Source organism: Neophocaena asiaeorientalis, unplaced genomic scaffold (assembly GCF_003031525.2).
Source record: "Neophocaena asiaeorientalis asiaeorientalis breed wild unplaced genomic scaffold, Neophocaena_asiaeorientalis_V1.1 scaffold216, whole genome shotgun sequence".
Classification (NCBI taxonomy): domain Eukaryota; kingdom Metazoa; phylum Chordata; class Mammalia; order Artiodactyla; family Phocoenidae; genus Neophocaena; species Neophocaena asiaeorientalis.
In genome coordinates, this window is record NW_020175825.1 from 80,883 (window position 1) to 107,929 (window position 27,047).

General features: G+C 36.0%; 1 protein-coding gene across 1 annotated transcript in view; it reads right to left on the reverse strand.

Moving 5' to 3' along the window:
- The window catches only part of LOC112391316 (iron-sulfur protein NUBPL-like), a 180,055-nt gene that overhangs the window by 80,120 nt on the left and 72,888 nt on the right, over window positions 1-27,047 (reverse strand). Inside the window, exons 6-7 of the mRNA XM_024732642.1 lie at window positions 974-1,013; window positions 797-887 (exon numbers count right to left, since the gene is read on the reverse strand). Coding sequence (XP_024588410.1) covers window positions 797-887; window positions 974-1,013 — 131 coding nt within the window. The remainder of the gene's footprint in view (window positions 1-796; window positions 888-973; window positions 1,014-27,047) is intronic.

Below are 27,047 nucleotides of genomic sequence, written 5' to 3' on the forward strand. Positions count from 1 at the left end.
AGACATATTATATCTACTTACTTTCACAACTGGAAATGAATATAGGAATATGTATGATTAGAACTGCCAGCCTATGGCATGGTGCCTGACCCAAAGTAAAACATGAATAAATAAGGCGTAATTGTTATAAGTCAGTGGAGAAAATCCAAAGTACTTATAATATTTACCTAGAACACAATTAACTATAAATTCACAGTTACTAAGAAAAAATAAAATTTATTCCTATAAATAACATAGAGCTCATCTGATATTTTTAGATTATCCAATCAACTGTTCTTTTCCTTAAGGACAAATTCAAGTTGATTGGACAGATACTATATAAATAAATATGTAGCCATATGTACTCAGAGTAAAATAAAACTTCATTTTGTTCTGAAGCAATTTTAATCATAAGCACTGTGGTTTACAGAATTTTTTCTACATCTAAGGAATTTCTACACTGCCCTTATAACTCAATATTGGCCACTACGAAATGAACCATAAATCTAAAGAAGGCAGATTACTTATAAAATAAATTTCCTTGCCTTGATGTAGACTCAACAGAGTCTGAACAGAAAAACAGAATAATATAAAATAAGACATTAGATTTTAGTGCTAATAAGCAACGGGAAAGATTCAATCATGTGACAGTGAAAGTTGGTCTTGGCGCCACACACCTCATTATAAATTCAGTATACTGACTGGGTTCTTTTGCAAAACATCTCAAACCTGACTGCAAATTTTAACGACTCTCCAATCAGAAAATATTAACCACAGTGTGCCGATAATAAAATGATGCTTAATGCAATTTTCTTACCTGCCTCAACAGTTTCTCAATGGCTGACATTACCATAAGGCCTCTCCAAACAATGGGTGCAGTCTCTTCAATCAGGAAGCCCATGGACATACTGCAATGGGAAACCAAAAGTACAACTAATTTATATAAGTTAATATTATTCTGAAAAGTAACATAAAGTAAAATAGATATGCTCACCAAGCAATACCATAATTCATAAGAGGCCGCATTAAGTTACCTGAAATAAGAAAAAAAACATCTTTTAGAAGAGTAAGTCATTATACATAAACATATTGCCTGTTTTCTTATCAAAGAGTGTCAAATTAAAAATATAAATAAGCTACTCATATTGCTAGTCTTTCACTTCCAACTAATTCACCTCAATTTGCAACAGTTTAAACATTATACCAAGGATACAACTAATACACCCAATGGGTGCAACATCTAAAAAAAAGATGGGATATAGTTTTATTAAGAAACACTTCATCTACTATTTTCAAATGTTCTAAAAAATAACCTCAATAAGTAATTTTGTCCACCAGGTTTATTCATATATATCAATAAATAAATTATATACATATGCTTATCTAGTATGTGTATACATGTATATTTGCAAACACAAACACACAGTTATTTCTTTTCTTTACTTGAAATTTTTGAAAAGTATAAGAATCCAAAAAAAGTAACAAACTCTATTTTGTATTTCAACATAATAAAAGCCAAATGTGAAAAACCCACAGCAAGCATCATACTCAATAGTAAAAGACTGAACGTTTTTCCTCTAGGATCAGGAACAAGATAAGGATGCCCACTTTTGCCACTTTTATTCAACATAATACTGAAAGTTATAGCCAGAGCAATGAGGCAAGAAAAAGAAATAAACAGCATCCAAATTGGAAAGGAAGAAGTAAAGTTTTCTCTTTTCACACTTGTTATGATCTTATATATAAAACCCTGAAGGTTCCACAAAAAACTATTAAAGCTAATAAATAAATCTGGTAAAGTAGAGGATACAAAGTCAAAATACAAAAATCAGTTCATTTCTATATACTAACAATGAACAATCTGAAAAGGAAATTATGAAAATCCCATTTATAACAGCATCAAAAAGAATAAATACTTTGGAATTTACTTAATCAAGGAGGTAAAAGACTTGCAAAATGCAAACTACAAAACATTGCTGAAAGAAATTAAAGAAGACATAAACAAATGAAAACGTATGCCATGTTCATTAACTGGAAGACTTAATATTAAGATGTCAATACTACCCAAAGCCACCTACAGATTCAATGCAATCCCTATCAAAATCCCTATCAAGGTAATATTTCTTGCAGAAATAAAAAAATCCATTCTAAAATTCATGTGGTATCTCAAAGGATCCCAAATATGCAAATCAATCTTGAAAGAGAAGAACACAGCTTGAGGACTCATACTTCCTTATTTCAAAGCTTACTGCAAAGCTACAGCAATCAAAACAATGTGGTACTGGCATAAAGGCAGACATATAGACCAATGAAACAGAATAAAGAGACCAGAAATAAACCCTCACATACACAGTCAAACGATTTTTTCACAGAGAGGCCAAGATCATTCACTGGGGGGAAAGCTGGGAAAACTGTATATCCACATGCAAAAGAATGAAGTTGGACCTTTACTTAACACCATAGACAAAAAATTAACTCAAAATGGATCAAAGGCCTAAATGTAACAGCTAAAACTATAAAGCTCTTAGAAGAAAACATAGGGCAAGAGCTTCATGTCATTGGATTTGGCAAGGATTTCTTGGATACACACCAAAGACATAGGCAACAAAAGCAACAATAGATAAATTGGAGTTCATGAAAGGTTTTAAACGTTGTGCATCAGGAGATAATATCAACAGAGTGAAAAGGCAACCCAAAGAATGGGAGAAAATATTTGTAAATCATATATCTTATAAAGATTAATACCCAGAATAGAATATAGAGAGAACTCTTAAAACTCAACAACAATCCCACTACTGGGCATATACCCTGAGAAAACCAAAATTCAAAAAGAGTCATGTACCAAAATGTTCATTGCAGCTCTATTTACAATAGCCCGGAGATGGAAACAACCTAAGTGCCCATCATCGGATGAATGGATATCAACAACAACAACAACAAAATTCAAAACTGGGCAAAGGAAGTGAATAGACATCTCTCCAAGGAAGATATACAAATGGCCAATAAGCACATGAAAAAATGTTCAACATCAATGATCATTAAGGAAATGTGAATCAAAGTTACAATGTGAGGCCACCTCACACTATTAGGATGGCTGCCATTAAAAAAAAAAAAACCACAGGAAACAACAATAGTTGGCAAGAATAGAGACAAATGGCAACCCTTGTGCACTGTTCATGGGAATGTAAAATGGAAATGTTATGGAAAATAATGTGAGTTCCTCAAAAAATTAAAAATAGAATTACCATACAATCCAGCAATTACACTTCTTGGTGGAATTGAAAGCAGGGATGAAAAAAGGATTGAAGGGTATCAGTGTCTTGAAGAGATATTTGTACACTCATGTTCACAGCAGCATTACTCACAATACCTAAAATGTGGAAACAACCCAAGGGTCCTTTAATGAATGAATGGATAAGCTAAACGTGGTATAGATATGCAATGGAATATCATTCAGCCTTAAAAAGGAAGAAAATTCTGACATATGCTACAACATGGATGAACCACGAGAACACTGCTAAGTAAAATAAGTCAGACACAAAAAGAGAAATACTGTATGATCCCCTTATATGAGATACTGAAAGTAGTCGAAATGATAGAGACAGAAAGTAGAATGCTGGATGCCAGAGGCAGGGGAAAGTAGCAATGGAGAGCTATTGTTTAATGGATAGGGTGTTTTGGTTTTACAAGATGAAAAGAAGTATGGAGGTAGATAGGTTTTATCATATGTTTTTTAGGTTCTTTCTCCTCTTTAAAGAGACTGAAATTTAAAATTATGATAAAGCATACAGGCATGGTTTATATAAGAAATCCATTACTGAACTCTACTCACTGGATTCCCTACACACACAAAAAGCTATGGCCCTTCATTAAAAGATTGGTGAATAAGTATGCATTTTTATGTTCCAAGCTAAAATAAAATGTTTAAGTATATACTTTTTAATGGTTTCCCTCTTTAACTTCTGACTAAACTAACAAGCTCAATCTCCCTCATAGATAATTTGATAGCAATATTCTTTTCCATGTAACTAACTTTGTCAATTCTTTCCAAAGCATCCAAGTTAAATTTACAGAGAAATAACTTTCCTCCATTGGGCTCTGCACAATTTTCTACTTTCCATTTTCTCCAATAACAAATGCATACCAATTAAAAAGTCAAGTAGTGCTATAAAAATTATTACCAAATGTCAATAATCCCCCAGCACTGTCACATTTCTTACTCCCCAGAGCCAACAACTATTAGTTGATTTCTTTAACTTCTTATGATAAATTAATCTTAGGCTTACAGAAAGTTGCAAGTATAGCCAGAGTCCTCATATACCCTTCACCTAGCTTTCCCTAATGTTAATATTTTATATAACCATAGTACAATTATCACAACCAGGAAATTAATGTTGATACAACTACCAAACCAAGAGTTTGACAATTTTTAGTTATCTCATGACATATTATTTAGCTCTTTTTCACAAACACAGGCATACTTTTCATGCACCCATCTTCCCAATGCAATTATATCACCATTTTTATTAGACATCATGTAAATGTTATTAATAGGTGAGCAATATAGCACACAATACTATTTTTCCTTTCTCTCCCTGAACTGATAAGAAGATCTTTGTGCAGCATGTGTGTATGTGTTTCCTTCATTTTCTATGTATTTATTAGCAAATCCTTCCTATTTTCCAGTTGTGCAAATATCAAATACATTAATCAAATGCACTAGGCATTTGAGTTCATCATCTTGAACAAGGCTCTGCTGTTCTGTCCCTTTATAATGTCTTTTGAATAACAGAAGTTTTTACTTTTTATGTAATCAAATTAATCAGTTTTTTCCTTTATGGTCTATCCTTATTGGGTCTTGTTTAAGAAAGCCTTTACTAATACAGTCATTGAGATCTTATCTTATATTGTCTTCTAAACCTTCATAGTTTTGCATTTTACATCTAAGTCCTTAAACCATCTGAAATTAATTTGTGTGTGTAGTGTGAGGATCCACTACTTTATTTGCACGTGGATAATAAATTGTCCTACCATCAATAGTCTGCAATGCTAGCCTTGTCATAAATCAGGTTTCCATATATATATGTCTGTTTCTGGACTATCTATTTGATTCTACTAGTTTATCTGTCTATCCTTGAGCCAATACCAAACAGGGGGCATATACTGCAGTTTTATAATAAGTCCCCGTATCTGGCAGCGCAAGTCCCCTGTGTTTTCTCTCTCTTCAAGAGTGTCTTGCCTATTCACAGGCCCTTTACTCACCTTTATAATTTGTATATTCAACTTGGTCATCAATTTCGACAAGTGGACTTCTGACTGGATTTGCAAGACTATTAGAAGGAACTGAGATTTTTAAAAAATTTAGTCTTCCTCTCCATGAACATCATTTGTTTTCCAATTATTGACATTGTGAAAATCTTTCAATAAAATTTTAGAATTCTTTTCCTCTTGAAAATTGTACATTTTCTTTGTTAGGTTTGTTCCCAGGTACCCTGTATTTCTGAAGCTATTTGTATCTTTTTTTATGATCTATATGAAGTTTATTATAAAATTATCATAAACATCAATCTATATTAAAATCTATAGTTGATATAAAATGTGATATCATCCAGTATACATTCACCAAGGATTTGGCAAAAAAATTATCAATGTTGATAAATAATAATAATAGCAACAATCAAGTCTGTCCTGATAGATTCTGAATTCTTCTTCAACTTTTTACTTTTTTATTTTTTTGCGGTACGCGGGCCTCTCACTGCTGTGGCCTCTCCCGTTGCGGAGCACAGGCTCCGGACGCGCAGGCTCAGCGGCCATGGCTCACGGGCCCAGGCGCTCCGCGGCATGTGGGATCCTCCCGGACCGGGGCACGAACCCGTGTCCCCTGCATCGGCAGGCGGACTCTCAACCACTGCGCCACCAGGGAAGCCCTTCTTCCACTTTTTAAACCCAAGGATATTCTTCAAAGTTTACACCATATTACTCTTGCCCCATATTGGTATACACCAAAATTCCAATTCATGAGAGTATTCATTCACACGCTCATTAGACAAAAATTTACTTTATGACCCCTAGGTGCTAGAGACTGGGATAGGCCCTGGTAAAACATCAGTGAATGTCAGAGATATGGTCTGATGGAGCTTAAACTCCAGCAGACAAGAGAGATAGTGGTCTTAAAAAGGCTTATTCTGTCTGCATAGTCTATGAATGAAAATTTTTTTAACACCTTTTATTGGAGTATAATTGTTTTACATTGTTGTGTTAGTCTCTGCTGTATAACAAAGTGAATCACCTATACATATACATATATCCCCATATCCAATCCCTCTTGCGTCTCCCTCCCACACTCCCTATCCCACCCCTCTAGGTGGTCAGAAAGCCCTGAGCTGATCTCCCTGTGCTATGCAGATCCTTCCCACAAGCTATCTACTTTACATTTGGTAGTGTATGTATATCAATGATACTCTCTCACTTCGTGCTAGCTTACCATTCCCCAACCCCATGTCCTCAAGTCCATACTCTACATCTGCGTCTTTATTACTGTCCTGCCCCTCGGTTCATCAGAACCACGTTTTTTTTTTTTTATATTCCATATAAATGTGTTAGCATACGGTATTTGTTGTTCTGACTTGCTTCACTCTGTACAAAAAACTCTAGGTCCATCCACCTAACTACAAATAATAATTTCGTTTCCTTTTATGGCTGAGTAATATTCCATTGTGCATATGTGCCACATCTTCTTTATCCATTCATTTGTCAATGGACACTTAGGTTGCTTCCATGTCCTGGCTATTGTAAATTGTGCTGCAATGAACATTGTGGTACATGACTCTTTTTGAATTCTGGTCTTCTCAGGGTATATGCCCAATACTGGGATTGCTGGGTCATTGGGTAGTTCTATTTTTAGTTTTTTTAAGGCACCTCCATACTGTTCTCCATAATGGCTGTATCAACTTACATTCCACCAACAGTGCAAGAGGGTTCCCTTTTCTCCACACCCTCTCCAGCATTTATTGTTTGTATATTTTTGATGATAGCCATTCTGACTGGTGTGAGAAAATACCTCATTGTTGCTTTGGTTTGCGCTTCTCTAATGATTAGTGATGTTGAGCATCCTTTCATGTGTTTGTTGGTAATGTTTATATCTTCTTTGGAGAAATGTCTATTTAGGTCTTCTGCCCATTATTTGATAGGGTTGTTTGTTTTTTTCATATTCAGCTGCATGAACTGCTTGAATATTTTGGAGATTAATCCATTGTCAGTTGCTTAGTTTGCAAATATTTTCTCCTATTCTGAGGGCTGTCTTTTTATCTTGTTTGTGGTCTCCTTTGCTGTGCAAAAGCTTTAAAGTTTCATTAGGTCCCATTTGTTTATTTCTGTTTTTATTTCCATTTCTCTAGGAGATGGGTCAAAAAGGATCTTGCTGTGATATATGTCATAGAGTGTTCTGCCAATGCTTTCCTCTAAGACTTGTACAGTATCTGGCCTTACATTTAGGCCTTTAATCCATTTTAAGTTTATTTTTGTGTATGGTGTTAGGGAGTGTTCTAATTTCATTCTTTTACATGTAGCTGTATAGTTTTCCTGGCATCACTTATAGAAAACGCTGTCTTTACTCCATTGTATATTCTTGCCTCCTTTATCAAAGATAAGGTAACCATAGATATGTGAGTTTATCTCTGGGCTTTCTATCCTCTTCCATTGATCTATATTTCTGTTTCGGGGCCAGTACCATACTGTATTGATTACTGTACCTTTATAGTATAGTCTGAAGTCCAGGAGCCTGATTCCTCCAGCTATGTTTTTCGTTCTCAAGATTGCTTTGGCTATTCGGAGTCTCTTGTGTTTCCATACAAATTGTGAAATTTTTTGTTCTAGTTCTGTGAAAAATGGCATTGGTAGTTTGATACGGATTGCATTGAATCTGTAGACTGCTTTGGGTAGAAAAGTCATTTATACAATGTTGACTCTGCCAATCTAAGAACATGGTATATGTCTCCATCTATTAGTATCATCTTTAATTTCTTTCATCAGTGTCTTACAATTTTCTCAATATAGCTCTTTTGTCTCCTTAGGTAGGTTTAGTCCTAGGTATTTCATTCTTTTTGTTGCAATGGTAAATGGGAGTGTTTCTTTAATTTCTCTTTCAGATTTTTCATCATTAGTGTATAGGAAGGCAACAGATTTCTGTGCATTAATTTTGTATCCTGCTATTTTACCAAATTCATTGATTACCTCAAATAGTTTTCTGGTGGCATCTTTAGGATTCTCTATGTATACTATCATGTCACCTGAAGACAGTGACAGCTTTACTTCTTCTTTTCCGATTTGGATTCCTTTTATTTCTTTTTCATCTATGATTGCTGTGGCTAAAACTTCCAAAACTAGGTTGAATAATAGTGGTGAGAGTGGGCAACCTTGTCTTGTTCCTGATCTTAGTGGAAATGACTTCACTTTTTCACCACTGAGAATGTTGTTGGCTGTGGGTTTGTCATATATGGCCTTTATTATGTTGAGGTAAGTTCCCTCTATGCCTACTTTCTGCAGGGTTTTTGTCATAAATCGGTGTTAAATTTTGTCACAAGCTTTTTCTGCATCTATTGAGATGATCATATGGTTTTTATCCTTCAATTTGTTAATATGGTATATCATATTGATTGATTTCCATATATTGAAGAATCCTTGCACTCCTGGGATAAACCCCACTTGATCATGTTGTATGATTCTTTTAATGTGCTGTTGGATTCTGTTTCCTACTATTTTGTTGAGGATTTTTGCATCTATGTTCATCATGATAATGGCCTGTAGTTTTCTTTCTTTGTGACATCTTTGTCTGGTTTTGATATCAGGGTGATGGTGGCCTCATAGGATGACTTTAGGTGTGTTCCTCCCTCTGTTATATTTTGGAGGAGTTTGAGAAGGATTGGTGTTAGCTCTTCTCTAAATGTTTGATAATATTGGCCTGTGAATCCATCTGATCCTGGAATTTTGTTTGTTGAAGATTTTTAATCAGAGTTTCAGTTTCAGAGCTTGTGATTGGTCTGTTCATAATTTGTATTTCTTCCTAGTTCAGTCTTGGAATGTTGTGCTTTTCTAAGAATTTGTCCATTTTATCCAGGTTGACCACTTTATTGGCATATACTTTCTTTTAGTAATCTCTCATGATCCTTTGTATTTCTGAAATGTCACTTGTTACTTCTCCTTTTTCATTTCTAATCCTGTTAATTTAAGTCTTCTCCCTTTTTTTCTTGATGAGTCTGGCTAAAGGTTTATCAATTTTGTTTATCTTCTCAAAGAGGCAGCTTTTAGGGGGATTTGAGAAGATGGTGGAAGAGTAAGATGCAGAGATCACCTTCCTCCCCACAAATACATCAGAAATACATCTACACGTGGAACTGCTCCTATACAACACCCACTGAACACTGGCAGAAGACCTAAAACATCCCAAAAGGCAAGAAACTCCCCACATAGCTGGGTAGGGCAAAAGAAAAAAGAAAAAAGAGAGACAAAAGAATAGTGACGGGACCTGCACCAGTGGGAGGGAGCCGTGAAGGATGAAAGGTTTCCACACACTAGGAAGCCCCTTCGTGGGCGGAGACTGAGGGAGGCGGAGAGGGGAGCTTCGGGGCCACAGAGCAGAGCGCAGCAACAGGGGTGTGGAGCTTAAAGTGGAGAGATCCCCGCACAGAGGAGCGGTGCTGGGCAGCACTCACCAGCCCAAGAGGCTTGTCTGCTCACCCGCCGGAACGGTGGGGGCTGGGAGCTGAGGCTTGGGCTTCGGTCGAATCGCAGGAAGAGGACTGAGGTTGGCAGCATGAACACAGCCTGAAGGGGCTAGTGTGCCACGGCTAGCCGGGAGGGAGTCCAGGAAAAAGTCAGGACCTGCCGAAGAGGCAAGAGACTTTTCTTCCCTCTTTGTTTCCTGGTGTGCGAGGAGAGGTGATTAAGAGTGCTGCTTAAAGGAGCTCCAGAGACTGGCGCGAGCCACAGCTATCAGCGCAGATCCCAGAGACGGGCAGGAGACGCTAAGGCTGCGGCTGCAGCCGCCAAGATGCCTGTGTGCGAGCACAGGTCACTATTCACACCTCCCCTCCTGGGAGCCTGTGCATCCCTCTGCCAGGGTCCTGTGATCCAGGGACAACTTCCCCGGGAGAATGCACAGCGTGCCTCAGGATGGGACATCACGCCAGCCTCTGCCGCCGCAGGCTCGCCCCGCATCTGCACCGCTCCCTCCCCCGTGCCTGAGTGAGCCAGAGCCCCAGAATCAGCTGTCCCTTGAACCCCGTCCTGTCTAAGTGAAGAACAGACGCCCTCAGGCGACCTACACGCAGAGGTGAGTCCAAATCCAAAGCTGAACCCCGGGAGCTGTGCAAAAAAAGAAGAGAAAGGGAAATTTCTCCCAGCAGCCTCAGAAGCAGCGGATTAAAGCTACACCATCAACTTGATGTACCTGCATCTGTGGAATACCTGAATAGAAAACAAATCATCCCAAACTGAGGAGGTGGACTTTGGGGGCAAGATATATTATTTTCCCCCTTTTCCTCTTTTTGTGAGTGTGTATGTGTATCCTTCTGTGTGACGTTTTGTCTATATAGCTTTGATTTCATCATTTGTCCTACGGTTCTGTCTGTAAGTTTTTTTTTCTTTTACTTTTGAAAAATGTTTTTCTTAATAAGTATTTTTTATTTTAATAACTTTATTTTATTTTGTTATTTTATTTTATGCTCTTTCTTTCTTTCTTTCTATTTTTTCTCCCTTTTATTCTGAGCCGTGTGGATGAAAGGCTCTTGGTGCTCCAGCCAGGCATCAGGGCCATGCCACTGAGATGGGAGAGCCAAGTTCAGGACACTGGTCCACAAGAGACCTCTGAGCTCCACATAATATCAAACGGCGAAAATCTCCCAGAGATCACCATCTCAACACCAAGACCCACCTTCACTCGACAACCAGCAAGCTACAGTGCTGGACACCCTATGCCAAACAACTAGCAAGATAGAGCACAGACAAATCGATTAGCAGAGAGGCTGCCTAAAATCATAATAAGGCCACAGACACCCCAAAACACACCAGCAGACGTGGACCTGCCCACCAGAAAGACAAGATCGAGCCTCATCAACCAGAACACAGGCACTAGTACCCTCCACTAGGAAGCCTACACAACCCACTGAACCAACCTTACCCACTGGGGAGAGACATCAAAAAGAACAGGAACTAAAAACCTGCGGTCTGCAAAAAGGAGACCCTAACACACTAAGATAAACAAAATCAGAATACAGAAAAACACACAGCAGATGGAGCAAGGTAAACACCCAACAGACCTAACAAATGAAGAGGAAATAGGCAGTCTACCTGAAAAAATATTCAGAATAATGATAGTAAAGATGATCCAAAATCTTGGAAATAGAGAAAATGCAAGAAACATTTAACAAGGACCTAGAAGAACTAAAGAGGAAACAAGCAATGATGAACAGCACAATAAATGAAATTAAAGATACTCTAGAAGGGATCAATAGTAGAATAACTGAGGCAGAAGAACGGATAAGTGACCTGGAAGATAAAATAGTGGAAATAACTACTGCAGAGCAGAATAAAGAAAAAAGAATGAAAAGAACTGAGGACAGTCTCAGAGACCTTTGGGACAACATTAAAAACACCAACATTCAAATTATAGGGGTCCCAGAAGAAGAAGAGAAAAAGAAAGGGACTGAGAAAATATTTGAACAGATAATAGTTGAAAACTTCCCTAATATGGGAAAGGAAATAGTTATTCAACTCCTGGAAGCACAGAGAGTCCAATACAGCATAAATCCCAGGAGAAACACACCAAGACACATATTAATCAAACTATCAAAAATTAAACATGAAGGAAACATATTAAAAGCAGCAAGTGAAAAACAACAAATAACACACAAGGGAATCCCCATGACAGCTGACCTTTCAGCAGAAACTCTGCAAGCCAGAAGGGAGTGGCAGGACATATTTAAAGTAATGAAGGAGAAAAACTTACAACAAAGATTACTCTACCCAGCAAGGATCTCATTCAGATTTGATGGAGAAATAGAACATTCTCCAGGATAGATCATATCTTGGGTCACAAATCAGGGCTTGGTAAATTTAAAAAAACTGAAATCATATCAAGTATCTTTTCCTATCACAACGCTATGAGACTAGATATCAATTACAGGAGAAGATCTGTAAAAAATACAAACACATAGAAACAGGACACATCTCAAATAAACAACCTAACCTTGCACCTAAACCAAGTAGAGAAAGAAGAAAAAAAAAAAACCCCAAAGTTAGCCGATGGAAAGAAATCATAAAGATCAGATCAGAAATGAATGAAAAAGAAGTGAAGGAAACGATAGCATGAATAAAATTGAAAGCGGGTTCTTTTAGAAGATAAACAAAATTAACAAACCATTAGCCAGACTCATCAAGAAAAAAAGGGAGAAGACTCAAATCAATAGAATTAGAAAGTTCTTAAAAGACTAAAAATAGAACTACCATACAACCCAGCAATCCCACTACTGGGCATATACCCTGAGAAAACCATAATTCAGAAAGAGTCATGTACCAAAATGTTCTTTGCAGCTCTACTTACAATAGCCAGGACATGGAAGCAACCTAAGTTTCCACTGACAGATGAATGGACAAAGAAGATATTGCACATATATCCAATGGAATATTACTCAGCCATAAAAAGAAACGAAATTGAGTTATTTGTAGTGAGGTAGATAGACCTAGAGTCTGTCATACAGAGTGAAGTAAGTCAGAAAGAGAAAAACAAATACTGTAAGCCAACACTTATATATGGAATCTAAGAAAAAAATAAGGTCATGAAGAACCTAGGGGTCAGACGGGAATAAAGACACAGACCTACTAGAGAATGGACTTGAGGATATGGGGAGGGGGAAGGGTAAGCTCTGACAAAGTGAGAGAGTGGCATGGACATATATACACTACCAAACGTAAAATAGGTAACTAGGGCTTCCCTGGTGGCGCAGTGGTTGAGAGTCCACCTGACGATGCAGGGGACACGGGGTTCGTGCCCCAGTCTTAGGAAGATCCCACATGCCGTGGAGTGGCTGGGTCCGTGAGCCATGGCCACTAAGCCTGCGCGTCCAGAGCCTGTGAAGCTTATAGTTTTATTGACCTTTGCTATAATTTCCTTCATTTCTTTTTCATTTATTTCTGATCTGATCTTTATGATTTCTTTCCTTCTGCTAACTTTGGGGTTTTTTTTTCTTCTTTCTCTAACTACTTTAGGTGTAATGTTGGGTTGTTTATTTGAGATTTTTCTTGTTTCTGGAGGCAGGATTGTATTGCTATAAACTTCTCTCTTAGAACTGCTTTTACTGCATCCCATAGGTTTTGGGCCATCGTGTTTTCATTGTCATTTGTTCTATGAATGACATTTAAAGTCAAGTGGGCGGAGACAAATAGTCAATTATGCGATAACTGTTGAAAGATATAATCTTACAAATATGTAAACCAACTACTCTTGGCCAATAAAATGAGGAATGCTTAATTCCAATTAAAGAGAATGGGATAAACTTATGAAAGAGGCGACACTTTAAGGAATAGGCTGAATCTTTTTTTTTCCATTTCTGTATAATTTTTTTTAATTAATTTTTTTTGGAATATAGTTGCTTTACAATATTGTGTTAGTTTCTGCTGTACAGCAAAGTGAATCTGCTATACATATACATATATCTCCACTTTTTTGGATTTCCTTCCCATTTAGGTCACCACAGAGCATTGAGTAGAGTTCCCTGTTGTATCTTTTTTAAAACTGCATTTTCTCTTTATTGCTAGTATATAGAAATTTAATTTTCTTGTATATTAATCTTATATCCAGCCACCCTGCTAAATTCCTGTGTTCATTTTAATAACTGTTCTATAGTTTTTAAAAAATATTTATATGTAAATAATTATATTTTCTTCAAATGACAGTTTGCTTCTTTTATTTAATTTCTTATTCATGTATGTTATGTGTTTGAACTTACTTTGCAGGTTAGGAGTGCCTGTATAATGTTAAATAAAAGCTGTGAAACCAGCCTCCTTCTCTTAGTCATAATTTTAAATGCAATGTTTTTAATAGTTCACCAGTGAGTATGATTCTTGCTATATAGTTTTTAGAGATACACTGTATCAGGTTAAATAAAATTCCCTTTTGTTCCTAGTTGGAGAAGAGTTTTAATCCTAAGTGGTTGTTGGGTTTTGTAGGATGTTTTTTTGGCATCTTTCTGAATTATAATAAACTATACTTTTTCTCCTTTAAGCTGCTAAAATGGTGAGTTACATTAACACATTTTTTTCTAATGTTGAACCAAACTTGCTTCTCTGTATTAAATCCAGTTTAATCACAGTATAGTTGTTTAATACAATGTTGAATTTGGCTTCCTTATATTTACTTAAGTCTTTTTACATACATTAATTAGGGAGACTGTCCTGTAATTTTCCCTTTTCGTTCTAGCCTTATAAGGTTTAGCTAGTCTCATAAACTAAGTTGTAAAGTATTAAATATTTTTCTATTCTATGAGTGAGTTTGTTTAAGACTGGAATTACTAGTTTGTGTTGGCTTGCTATCTTCATGGTAATAAAATTTTTAACTACTGATTCCTTTTAATAAATATGGAATAATCTAGATTTTCTATTTATTTCTGAATCTGTTTTGGTGATATACATTTTTCCAGGAATTACCTATTTCAAGAAAATGGTCAAATGTATAGTCACAGAGCGGTCCAAACATTTTCTCATATTTGAAACCAATGGTTGCATTTGTCAAGTCCCATCTTTAGTTCCAATTTACTTATAGGTTGTCTCTCCTTTTTTTTTTTTTTTAACTCTACCTTGCCAGGCATTTGTCTAATTTATTAGGTTTTTTTTGTTGTTGTTTTTTGTTTTTGGTTCTGTTGGTCCTCTCTACTGTATCTTTGTTTTCAAATTCATTAATTTCTGCTCTTAATCATGTCTTTCCTTCTACTTTCTTTGGGTTTATTGCATTATTCTAACTTCTTAAGTTAAATAGTTATCTTACTTATTTTCAGCCTTTCTTCTTTTAAAATATAAACACTTAATGACCATTTATCTCTAAATATTATTTTAGCTTTATCTCACGTTTTTATTTTCATTATTTCCTCTTTCAACCATGAGTTATTTAGAAATTGTTTTTAATTTCCAAATGTGTAGATGTTTTTAGTTACTATTTTGTTATAAACCTCAAAATTAATTGTGTGATATTAGAGAACGTGATCTGAATGATACCAATCTTTGAAATTCACTGAAACCTGTTTCATGGGCTAGCACATGGTCAATTTTTACCAATGTTCCAGGTATATTTGACAGGAAGAGTCTATATATAGCCATTGAAGCAAGCTTATTTATAGGTAGTAATTCCTTACTTTCAGTAATACTTTTGCTTTAAAAGTCTTTAAAGTTTATTTTATCTATTAACATTACACCCACTTTCATTTTGCCTGATTTATCATTTCCAATCCTTTAACTTTTAACCTATGTATATTTTTATGTTTTAGGCATATCTCTTCTAAATAGCTTTAACCTATCTGGGTTTTGTTTTTGTTTTATTTTGGGTTTCTTTTCTCCAGTCTTACAATATTATTCTTTTAACTGAAGAGTTGTAAAATATTAATATTTATGTTGCTGATACATTTGAATTCATATCTACTATTTTGTTTTGTACTTTCTCTTTGCTTAACTTTTTTGGGGGGCAGCCTTATTTTTTTTTATTGTGATTCTTTCCCTCATTACATTTTTCCCACTTTTAAAACAGAAATCATACACTCCATTTCTATTCTTAAAATGATTACCCAGTTATTTAAACAAATATTTAAAGCATAAAGGTAATCAATACCTCTAACTTTTCTTCTTTGAATGCTTAAAATCTAATCACTCTCCCTTCCAGGCCAATTTATATGCTATTGTTTTCCTCAATTTTAGTTCTGTCTTGGAAAACTCTCATTCTCTCTTTAAATATTGCCTCTGTCACATTTTCTCCATTATCTCCTTCTAGAAGTCTGACTAGACCTGTGAGGGACCTTCCATGCTGTCCTCCATGTCCCTCAAACTTTCATTTTTTGTTCCCCAATCTTCTCTATATGTTATATTCTGGGTATTTTCTTTTCATCTACATTCTAGTTAACTAATGTCCTCTTTAGTTGTGTCTAATCTTCTGCTTTATCTGTCCTTTTTTTCTTTTCTTTGCATTCTAACCAGAGCCGAGGACAAGTCCAGCATATATCCCAATAGCCACCAATGTAAGGAAGAGTTATTTCAATGGTCATTTATTAAGGATGTCATCCTTTGGGCATCCCAGCTTTTATATGGTGATTCTCCATTGAAACTTACTCCCTTCTTAGGTGCCAAACTTTATCTCCATTCCTTCATAAACAGACCTATAAAATATAGGCCCTAAGCCACCAAGGATCAGCAGGTAATACCTAGGTAAATATCAATTCCAATGCTCACCTATACCAATTAGCTCACACTTTCTTATTATTTCTAAGTTCTGAGAAATTCTCTTCCTTTCCTACTACCTCAGTCATGTATTGAAAAGTACTTTTTGTTAATATTCCATGTAATATTTTAAGGTATATTGTTACAAGAAGCATTTTTCTAAACATTGTCTGCCACACTGCCAGAACTAGAAGTGGAAAGCTGCTGACTTTTATTCAGTGATCTTATATCCCCCAAGATATCTTACAGAATTCTCATTATTTTTCAAGACATTTTCTGATCATATCTTTGAATTTTCTAGGTAGACAAACATATTACATAGGTAGAAAAACATATTACAAAGAATTCACGACAACTCTCTTTTCCTTTCCACCATTAATAACCCTTACTTCCTTTTCTTGTTTTAGTGCATTGGCTAAAACCTGCAGTAGCAATAGCAGCCTCATCTTGTTTTTAACGTAACATGGAAAAGATTATACCAAAATAAATTAAGAGAATCTGAGTATCATCTATTGACTTTCTTCTCCATTGAAATAGATGGTCTAAGTAGTTTGACTCTATTCAAAACAAGGGCTTAAAGTTCAAACTGGAATTAGAAATTGAAACTAGGTGATATGCACTAAATGTTTGTGGCCCCCCAAAATTCTTATGTTGCAATCCTAACCCCCAATGTGATGCTACTAGGAGGTAGGGCCTGTGGGGTGATTAGGTCATGACAGTGGAGCTCTCATGAATGGGATGAGTGACCTTATAAAAGAGACCCCAGAGAGTTCTCTTGCCCTTTCCACCACGAGTGGACACAATGAGAAGATGGTCATCTGTGATCCAGGAGGCAGGACCTCACCAGACCAGAATCAGCTGGCACTTTGTTCTTGGACTATCCAGCCTCAAGAACTGTGAGAAATGAATGCCTGTAATTTAAGCCACCCAACGTATGGTATTTTTGTTACAGTAGCCTGAATTGACTAAGACACTGGGTCAGTCAAAAGCCTTTTCACGGGACTTCCCTGGTGGCACAGTGGTTAAGAATCCACCTGCCAGTGCAGGGGACACAGGTTCGATCCCTGGTCCAGGAAGATCCCACATGCTGCAGAGCAACTAAGCCGGTGAGCCACAATTACTGAAGCCCGCATGCCCTAGAGCCCATGCGTTGCAACTACTGAGCCCACGCACTGCAACTACTGAAGCCCGTGTGCTCTAGGGCCTGCGTGCTGCAACTACCGAAGCCCACACGCCTAGAGCCCGTGCTCCACAACTAGAGAAGCCACTGCAATGAGGAGCCCATGCACCACAACAAAGAGTAGCCCCCATTCGCTGCTACTAGAGAAAGCCCGGGCACAGCAACAAAGACCCAACACAGCCAAAAAAAAAAAGGTCTTTTCACAAAACCTCTAACACTGTAAAGGAACAATCTTTAATCTACTTTATTAGTATGTTAAATCCTAATCTAGAGAAAATATGTACTTTAAATATTTCTTGTACTTTAGTGAATAAGCAATTGTAAACCAAAAGTTCAGCACTGTGAGCAGATTCATCACCATTTTACTTCAAAATTCGCCAGTGAATAATGTATACTGAAACTCCTAAAAAAGTAGGGCATATACATTAAAGAGAAAGTTAAAGGCACATTCTTCACTATCTTCTCCTATGTATCAGTAAACAAAATTGATACTGCCGGAAAGCATTTTACTCTAATTAATAAAATTACCAGAATGGAATGTTGGCATAGGCTGAAGCCATACTTTTAAATTAATAGAGAAAGACTCTGAACAACAACTCATGATTACAAGTACAAATTAGTTTATTTGCCCTAGACTTTAAATTAAAGAAAATGTGAACAGCCATTCCTCCACATAAACTTAACAGAAAAACTAACAAAGTACTACTGAAAGTTTACATAGATTCTTTGGAATCCATTGCCCCATAAGTAACAGCATTTTGAAGAGACCATCATTAGCAGAACTTACCATGACACAGATCATTATTTCCCACTTCCTCATATCTTCACAGTAGCTCATGCATTGAAGCACAAAAGATTCTTACTGTAAGTCAAACTATTTCAGTTGCCACAATGCCACTCACAGAATGAATGACACACTGCCACATCCTCCTCATTCTACTACAACAAAGTTCTATCATTTCTAACAGGTGCAAATTTAATTAATGGATTATATGTCACAAGTGGATTTCAAACGGGTTTAGAGATTACTTTTATATTATAAATTAATTGTCAAGCTAGAATAGACACTGTGACCACGTCAAAATGAAAAGCTAGGTAAAAAAGAAATAGGCATAAGAAAGGCTGTTTTAAACCTTTCTATTAAAGGTGACATCATTAAATGTTCCAAGGATAATTCTGATCTAGAATCAGGTCTTTCTGCAGCAATCCCACTATTCATGAATCAGCTAAATAGTAGACATTCCCATTTACTTGGTATTAGCAATAAGCCTGAAAACTCTCTGCACCTTCTACTCTGCTTCCTAGCTCCAAAAATAAAGGAAGCAGTTTAAATACAGTTGAACACCAATGTCAGGAATATATGTCTTTAAAAAATTGTAACTTGGCATCATAACTAAAGGCATTAAATCCATTCTTTAAATGCAGACAGTACAGCCAAGAATATACAACCTCATTTCATGAGTTTTAAAAAATATCTAAACATAGAGTCAAGTAAATAATAGAAGTTTTGTAAAAACAAGCCTTTATCCACATATTAATGAGAAGACACTCAAAGGTACAAGAACCTTCAGAAAGTAAGGAAGGACATCCAGTGCAAACTTTACAATTTCACTTTCTCACATCTACTTTCCTATTCCTTCTTTTCTTTCTGAAACCAAGATCCTTTCTTAGGAGCAATCAGATGTAAGAAAGGAGTTGCAATCACTATTTTTCTTTCAGAAGGACGTCAAGTGGCTGGGTGAGACAAAGTAGTTCTACCAATTAATAGTACCCAGGAAAGGTTTAGAATACCCTACTTGTTTACCTCGAAGAAAAGAAGGATTTAGAGAGAAAGTGAGTAAAGATGAGAATGAAATGGGTCAAAATTCAAGTGCCAACCTGGAGGGCCCATAGGCAATAATACTGCAAATAGAAGCGGAAAGGAGGGGGATCTAGAATATTAGAGCAGGGAGCAGAAAGTACGACTACAAAGAAAATTATTCAATGTTTTTACAATTGCATACCTATCACTCAATATTAAAATTTTGTTTGTCTTCGTACTTTCCATTTTTGTACCACCTTGCAACCCTACTACATCATCCCAGAAACCCACTCATCTCAGAGCTGAAAGCCATTCAGGCACATCTTTCTTAAAATCTAACCTTTTTCCCAATTAGAAAACTGCCCCTTACTTTTCCAACTCATCCCTTCCCGCAACTAACACTCTCGTTTTCTCATGTGGGTGGTTTCCATTAGGAAAAGAACCGGATATGAGTAAACCACGTTGAGAACTTAAGCTTTGTTGAGGATATAAGTATTTTTTAAATGGAAGCTGCTTCGTAGAATATAATGGAATAATGTATAAAGAGATTTTTTGAGCAATGGTTATTATCTCAAATTCTTGTCTAATCTGGGGCTAGGAGTTTCTTCATTTAGTTAACCATTCAGCAAATATTTACTGAGTATCTAGAAATATAGGGATAAACTTGGCATCCTACTTCTGAACCTTGTCAGTTTATACTGCAGAGTTTAATAGGAAGAAGTGAACGGAGGGGCTAGAAAAAAAATAGGTGATAACAGGACTATATAGGTAAGGATGATAAATCCTTGCTTTACATACTCCAACAACCCATACACCACCATCCTGGCCTCCATCCTGCTTTACACCTGCCCTCGGCATCACTAATTGAGCACTAACTGATCACATTCTTTCCTGCTGAAACCAGGTGTGGATCAGAATTTTTTCAACATTATGTTCCAGATAACCAGTTGGTATTTAAAATGAAAACTATGTGTTATCTCCATGTTAAAGGAGTAGTCAGGCATCTGTGAAAGAAAATTTAAGATGACAGAAGGAACCACTTATATTCAGTCTAGAAGAGTAACAAAAATAGCAGTTATGTGTCATACAGCACTGCATAGATACTTTTAAGATACTGTATTTCACTGAATCCTAATAACAATCCTATGAGGCAGTACTATTTCCATTTCACACTTGAGGAAAGTGGAAGGCTATCCCCAGCCTCTGCTTATCTAAATCCCTTTCTTCCATGGCAGCCTCCAAACCAGCTCTCCATAGCCATCCCCTCTTCTAATCTCCTCCAGCATCTGACACTTAACAAATGTTACACTGTATGATTATCTATCTTTTTCATGCCTCTATCCTGCCTCCCCCACTAAATACCATATTCCCCTTCCTTACTATAACTGGTGCTCAAAAATACATGTTTACATAATGGCCAAAACAATTTTGTAAATAGCCAAACAGTCGAAAATAAATAGATATTAAAAGAAAACTGCACACCCTATATTTGGTCACCCAGGCATTTTTACTACAGTAAAATATTATTATAAGAAATTACCCACTTCTAGCTGTGGCCTTGGAAAGTTGTCTTCACATGACATATGACATGTTTATATGTCATACTTCATATAAAGTAGTTAAAGATCAGAAAACTAGACTGCCCAAAGTTATACAGCTAGCAACGAAATCACTAAGGATCTTAGTCTAGGCCTGTTTCATCCTAAGCCCCATATTCTTACCACACACATCTCCAAAGAAGCAGGTTTAAGGTCATGCCAACATACATGAGATCAAAAGATAACACACAGTTGGAAGGTTAGCTAATATAGGAGCAGATTTTTCTTCTATTGCTTGATGATGCCCAGACAAGTTCCCTGAAATAATTTAACAAGCTCTGATACACCAAGTTATTCTGTAATGAATGTGTATCATCTTTCAAGCCAACAAAAAGGTCATAGCTAGGGTTACAGCTGTAAAATTGCAGTGGACTATGTTTGGTTATTTTGATATATCTTTTAACTAAATTTCTGTAATCCCTATCTTTTTGTTTATATGGTGACATTTCCAGCCTTCTTATCAAATTTACATGACATATAACACCGGTTTTATTAGCCCACCTAGTTTCTAAAAATCTCAAATTCATTTTTAAGCAGAAACAGTGAGCTCCAAGTACAAGGGATTCAGGAGCTGTAATTTGAAACATACTAGCAATACATGCCCACAAGGCAAAACAAGAGCATTTTAGCAGCAAATTAGCAAAACAGGAGTGACCTACTGGAACAAGAAAAAGTTATCTTAGCCATGTGACAAGGGCTTAGCACAAAACTGTACTTCTTACAGTAACTAAAATACCTATTAATGTGTGTATTGTGAAGCAACAAAAAAGTCTAAACATTAAAAAATTAGACAAAATTATGACAGCCAGCATTTTAAAAAATAATAAGAATATAGAATACAATAGAGAAAATAAAGAGATGTACAGCAAAAGAGAAAACTCTGGCTTCAGTGCAGTCTTCACACAAAAGAATTACATTAAACTCAATTTGTTTTAAGAGTAAAGGAAAAGATACAAAGCATAAAAATGAAAAACCATTTTAAGAAGACTACCAAAAAAATTAGTATTTATTAAATAAAAGATAATACATCTACAAATACTGAGAGGCCAACTCCTTTCTATAAACATTTTATATATACAATAAAAGCCTTACTGCACTACCCATTTAAGTTATGCTAGAGATCTGGGGACTTATATGAATGGCCCATGTATCAGAGTATCTAGATAAGAAACCAGAAAAAAAGAATTAATAGGAAGCAGAGTCACTGATGTCTGTGACCCCACAGTAAATTGAAGACTACTCAGAAGGGTAATAAACCTTTGCAATGTTAGCTAGTTTTTTATTTTGGTTACGGGATACCATTAAAGCATTTACAGAATAGTAACTGATTTTAAAATTCCATTCTCTGCCATTTAAAATTATAGGCAATTAACTTATGTAATAGCTATAACCCTAAGAAAGATTAAATATAAATTACATTTCTGTAAAAATGAGTTTTATTTTAAGGTATCAATGAACACTCACCACATAAGAGATTTCTCTCCATTCACTCTCTCATTCAACATATTACTGAGCACCTACTATATACCAAGCATGAGGTTTGGAACTAGGGATACAATGGTGAAGAAAAATAGACACAGTATCTTCCCTCATGAAACATAAAGTCTATGGGACAGACAGACACTAATCACACAATCACTAGACAAATGTAAACTTGTAACCAAAACAAGTCTTACAAAGGAGAGCACAGAATTCCCTAGTTGCAGAGATCTTTGGTATAAAGGAAAACTTCATTATTCAAAGAAGCACCCCACAAACTTGATAGTTTTATAAAGTTTAGTTTTTATATATTGGTATCTTTTAAATCAGGGCACAGATATTGAAAATATTATTATTGGAGAGGAAAAATGCCATCAGTTATCTAAAGAGAAAGGAAACTTTAAATGTGTATTACTCAATACCTGAGATAGCCCCTTTCTCAAAAATGTCACTCATGCTAAAAAAAAGCTAAGTTAAAATTTGAGAAATAATTTAGTTTTCAAACAAATATCCAAAAATCTGCAATAGTATTAAATTTCAAAAGTTTTTAGACATAGGCATTTTTATGATATCTAGCCTTCAAAGAAATAGCCAATGGATAGGAAGTATGAAGACAGCATTCTGCATAAAAAGCTTTGTTAGGTTTTCTCTTTACACACATTTGCAGTTACTTGGACTGACCCCAATGACAACTAGTTCATGTCTTAAAGACTTCCTCTGTATACATGGCTAATATTTTTGACAACACTATCACTACTGAAAAAGTGAAGCTTTAATTTGAATCTCTTAACAGCAAAGAGCTAAACTTGTCAAAGTCTCATGAAAGATATGCAAATATTAAAGAGATTATTTACTCCCCCTTGACCACATAAAATGTATACTTAAAAGCATTTTTTTTTAAAAAAGATGTCAGCTGTCTCAACTCCGGGTGCATAGTGTGTGATGTCCTCAATAACTCCAATTATACAGTTAGGTAAATTAAGTTGCCTAAAACATTTAAAACTACATTTACAAATCAAGTAAATCGGATACTCTCAAACCTTACAAATGCCTGACAGGGTAGCCTTACCACCTACCAAAATCATTGTAAATACCCAAGCAACAGTTGTAAATTTAATAAACAGAACTAATAAATGAAATAAATCCAATTATCTTGAATGCTCTAACACTATTTAGAAACTTAACCAAACGATTTTACATCTTTTAAATTAAAATCCTCCTAGGTATGGTGTAGCAGCAAACTGGGAAAAAACTCTGGTTCCTGAAGACCTTGTGGAATAAAACTGTCTTACCAGTCCTGTATGGATTGTGTCGTCTTATGTGAAAGAGAAATAAACGTTGTTTAAGCTAACACTGCATTGGGTTTTCTTTTACTCACATCTAAAAATAATACTAATTAATACATAATATGTTTAATATCAAAGAAACATTTAAAATTACAAAGCTAACATGACATTCTCTAATAGGTTTAATTCTCTTAAATGCTTCTAACACCTTTAAAAACAAATACGCACATATAATATCATAATGATTATAAAATTTCTTCCTAAACTTAATACAAAAATGTTAATACTAATGGATTTGATTTGTTTCATAAAGTAGCACGTTTACCAAGATATGGTGAGGGATACAGATTATCACTCAGGGTCAAACAGGGTCACAGAACCTAGGGGCTTCTTCCAGGAGAGTTCTACCTGGCTAGCATGCTAAGTTTTGTTGTGTTGTTGTTGTTTTAATGGTACTAGGACTGTTCAAGCCAATGGCTTTGCTTACAACTTGATATATCATACGTTCCTTCAATTTTTTTAAGCAACGTCCCAACATGTCATTTAATTGCCTATTTCAAATTGGTGATATTCTGTACGTTATACTCAGATTCAACTAATCTCTTTTCTGACTGATTGGATTCTCCTTTCTTTTCTTATCTTTCTCATCTGGCTCAGTGCCACAATGCTGCATTCACTTTATTGGCAGGAAAGATGGAACAGAGAAATTAGTTTATTGCTGTTGTTTTTACAAATGATAATCAACAATTAGGTATGACAGAAATCAACTCTGTAAAACAGAACCTTACATGTCTACCTATTGATTACTTGACTTCCACAGCTGGCTACTTATACAGCCTTATTTATTACCATAAAAGGTTAAAGGTAATCTTTTCAAAGGGTGACCTTTGTAAGGCCAAGAAACATTCCACACTTTCAATGGGTTTTTGAAAATGAGTATGTCTAAGTGAAGGTGCAGTATGTAAATTCAACTATCTCACAGTGACTGCAGTTTGTCTATTCCTTAAAGCTGAGGAACTTAGATTTTAGGGAAAAAATCACAGACATGCAATAGGGAAATAGATTAAGAGAATCTGATGAACACAGCTGTTTTCTTTCCAGACCATGAGAATTAGGTAAGCAGAAGCATAAAGAAGTAAGGAAGTGTAAAGAACTGATTACACTGCTTTTCCTCTTGCACTGTATTGCTCACCATTTTGTACCAGATGATTAAAAATCCATTCACTAATATCACTTCAGAATATGCCTAGAAATAATGTTCAAATCCTGCAACCTTATTTAAGCAGGATGCTGACAAAGCGACCCATGGCCAGGAAGACAATAAGAATGATAAGCATACTCAAAACTGCCTCATATGAGAGAAAGCTGAAGGCAGGAAGTTGTTTAGCTGGGAAAAAAACTGATCATGGTGTACAAATATTTCACAGGTTATGAAAAGAAAAAGAATTAGATTAGTTGGTTCTCATGAGGGCAGACCTCGTAAAAGCATGTGAAAGTTATAAGAAGGCAGATTTGTGGGATGAATTGGGATATTGGGACTGACATATATACATTATTGATACTATGTATAAAATAGATAACTAATGAGAACCTACTGTTTAGCACAGGGAACTCTACTCAGTGCTCTGTGGTGACCTAAATGGGAAGGAAATCCAAAATAAAGGGGATATATGTATACAAACAGCTGATTCACTTCGCTGTATAGCAGAAACTAACACAACATTGTAAAGCAACTATATTCCAATAAAAATTAATTTTTAAAAATAATAAGGCAGATTTTTGTTCAAAATTATAATAAATAGAGCTATCGCGAAACAGCAAAATCTACCTCACTGGAGGTGTTTGACAGAAGCTAGGTCATCACTTATCACACATTTGTGGATTCTGTTATTTTCAAATTCACAAACTGAGAGTTTCACACATAGCCAAAGATGCAAGGCAGCAGCCTCTTTCCCCAATGTTCCAAATTCACCGATAATTACCAAATATCATCCAATAAATGTTCTCTTTCTGTGATAACAAGGAATGACTCACACTTCCCCCAAGATTTTCTTAATGATTTATAGAAAGACTGAATTAAACCTAAAATATCCATCTATGTCTATTAATGAGTTAAAAGTGAAAGAGGCATGTAACATACAGCTTACATATAAATACAGCCTACATAAATAATTGTCACTATTATGCTTCAAAGTCAAACACTCTGATATATATCAATGTTTTCTTCCTTCTCTGGATAATTTTCTTATGCACAAATACATTATGGGTTACGGAGTATCTAGATTCTGGCCTATTACCCTGGGCAAACTGGCAAACTTTATTAATTTTTTTTTTTTTTTTTTTTTTTTTTTTTTATTTTTTTTTTTTTTTTTTTGCTTTTTGCAGTACACAGGCCTCTCACTGTTGTGGCCTCTCCCGTTGAGAAGCATAGGCTCCAGACGTGCAGGCTCAGCGGCCATGGCTCCCAGGCCCAGCCGTTTTGCGGCATGTGGGATCTTCCTGGACCAGGGCACAAACCCGTGTCCCCTGCATCGGCAGGCGGACTCTCAACCACTGCGCCACCAGGGAAGCCCAAACTTTATTAATTTTTTATATCACCCTCCTTATCTGTAAAATAACAGAGACCTGCTGATGCCCTTCATCAAATTAGATAATCTAACATTATTTCTCCTTCCCTGCTTTCATCAATTCTCCAGTGCACACAGAGAAAATAACTTGGGAGTGACTATATATACAGAAAGGCAGAAAGATGACAATCTGTAAGTTGGATTTCCTCTCATTTCAAATCCTAGGTTTGCATCTTGAAACACCTCTGTTTCTGAGGGAGAGGGGCCAGGCGGTTACTATAACCCAGCTCCCCTGACTTTGCTGATTGTCTGTCATTTGCCCCTCCAGTTCACCCTCTCTCTGACCCAGGGGTTCAGTGGGGTGATCTTGGGCTGGCTGGGTGCCTCTACCGAGTGTCACTGCTCCTCCCAAGACAGCCATCTCTACAAGGACTGTCTCCTTCCAGGTTTGATATGTTCCCTCCCCTCACCTCTTCAGGCCTAGAGGTAACTGCTCAAATGTTGTCAACAGGTATTATCCTACCTCTTGTGGTTTTCCCACATTTCTTCCACATATTTATAAACAGTCCCTCTCAAATAATTTGAAAAGTGCTTCTGCGTTTTTGTTGGAAAGTGACCCCAGGAAATAGATCTTTGAAATGAGATTGAGATTACTCTAGAAACTCAGGAATAATCTCCATAGCA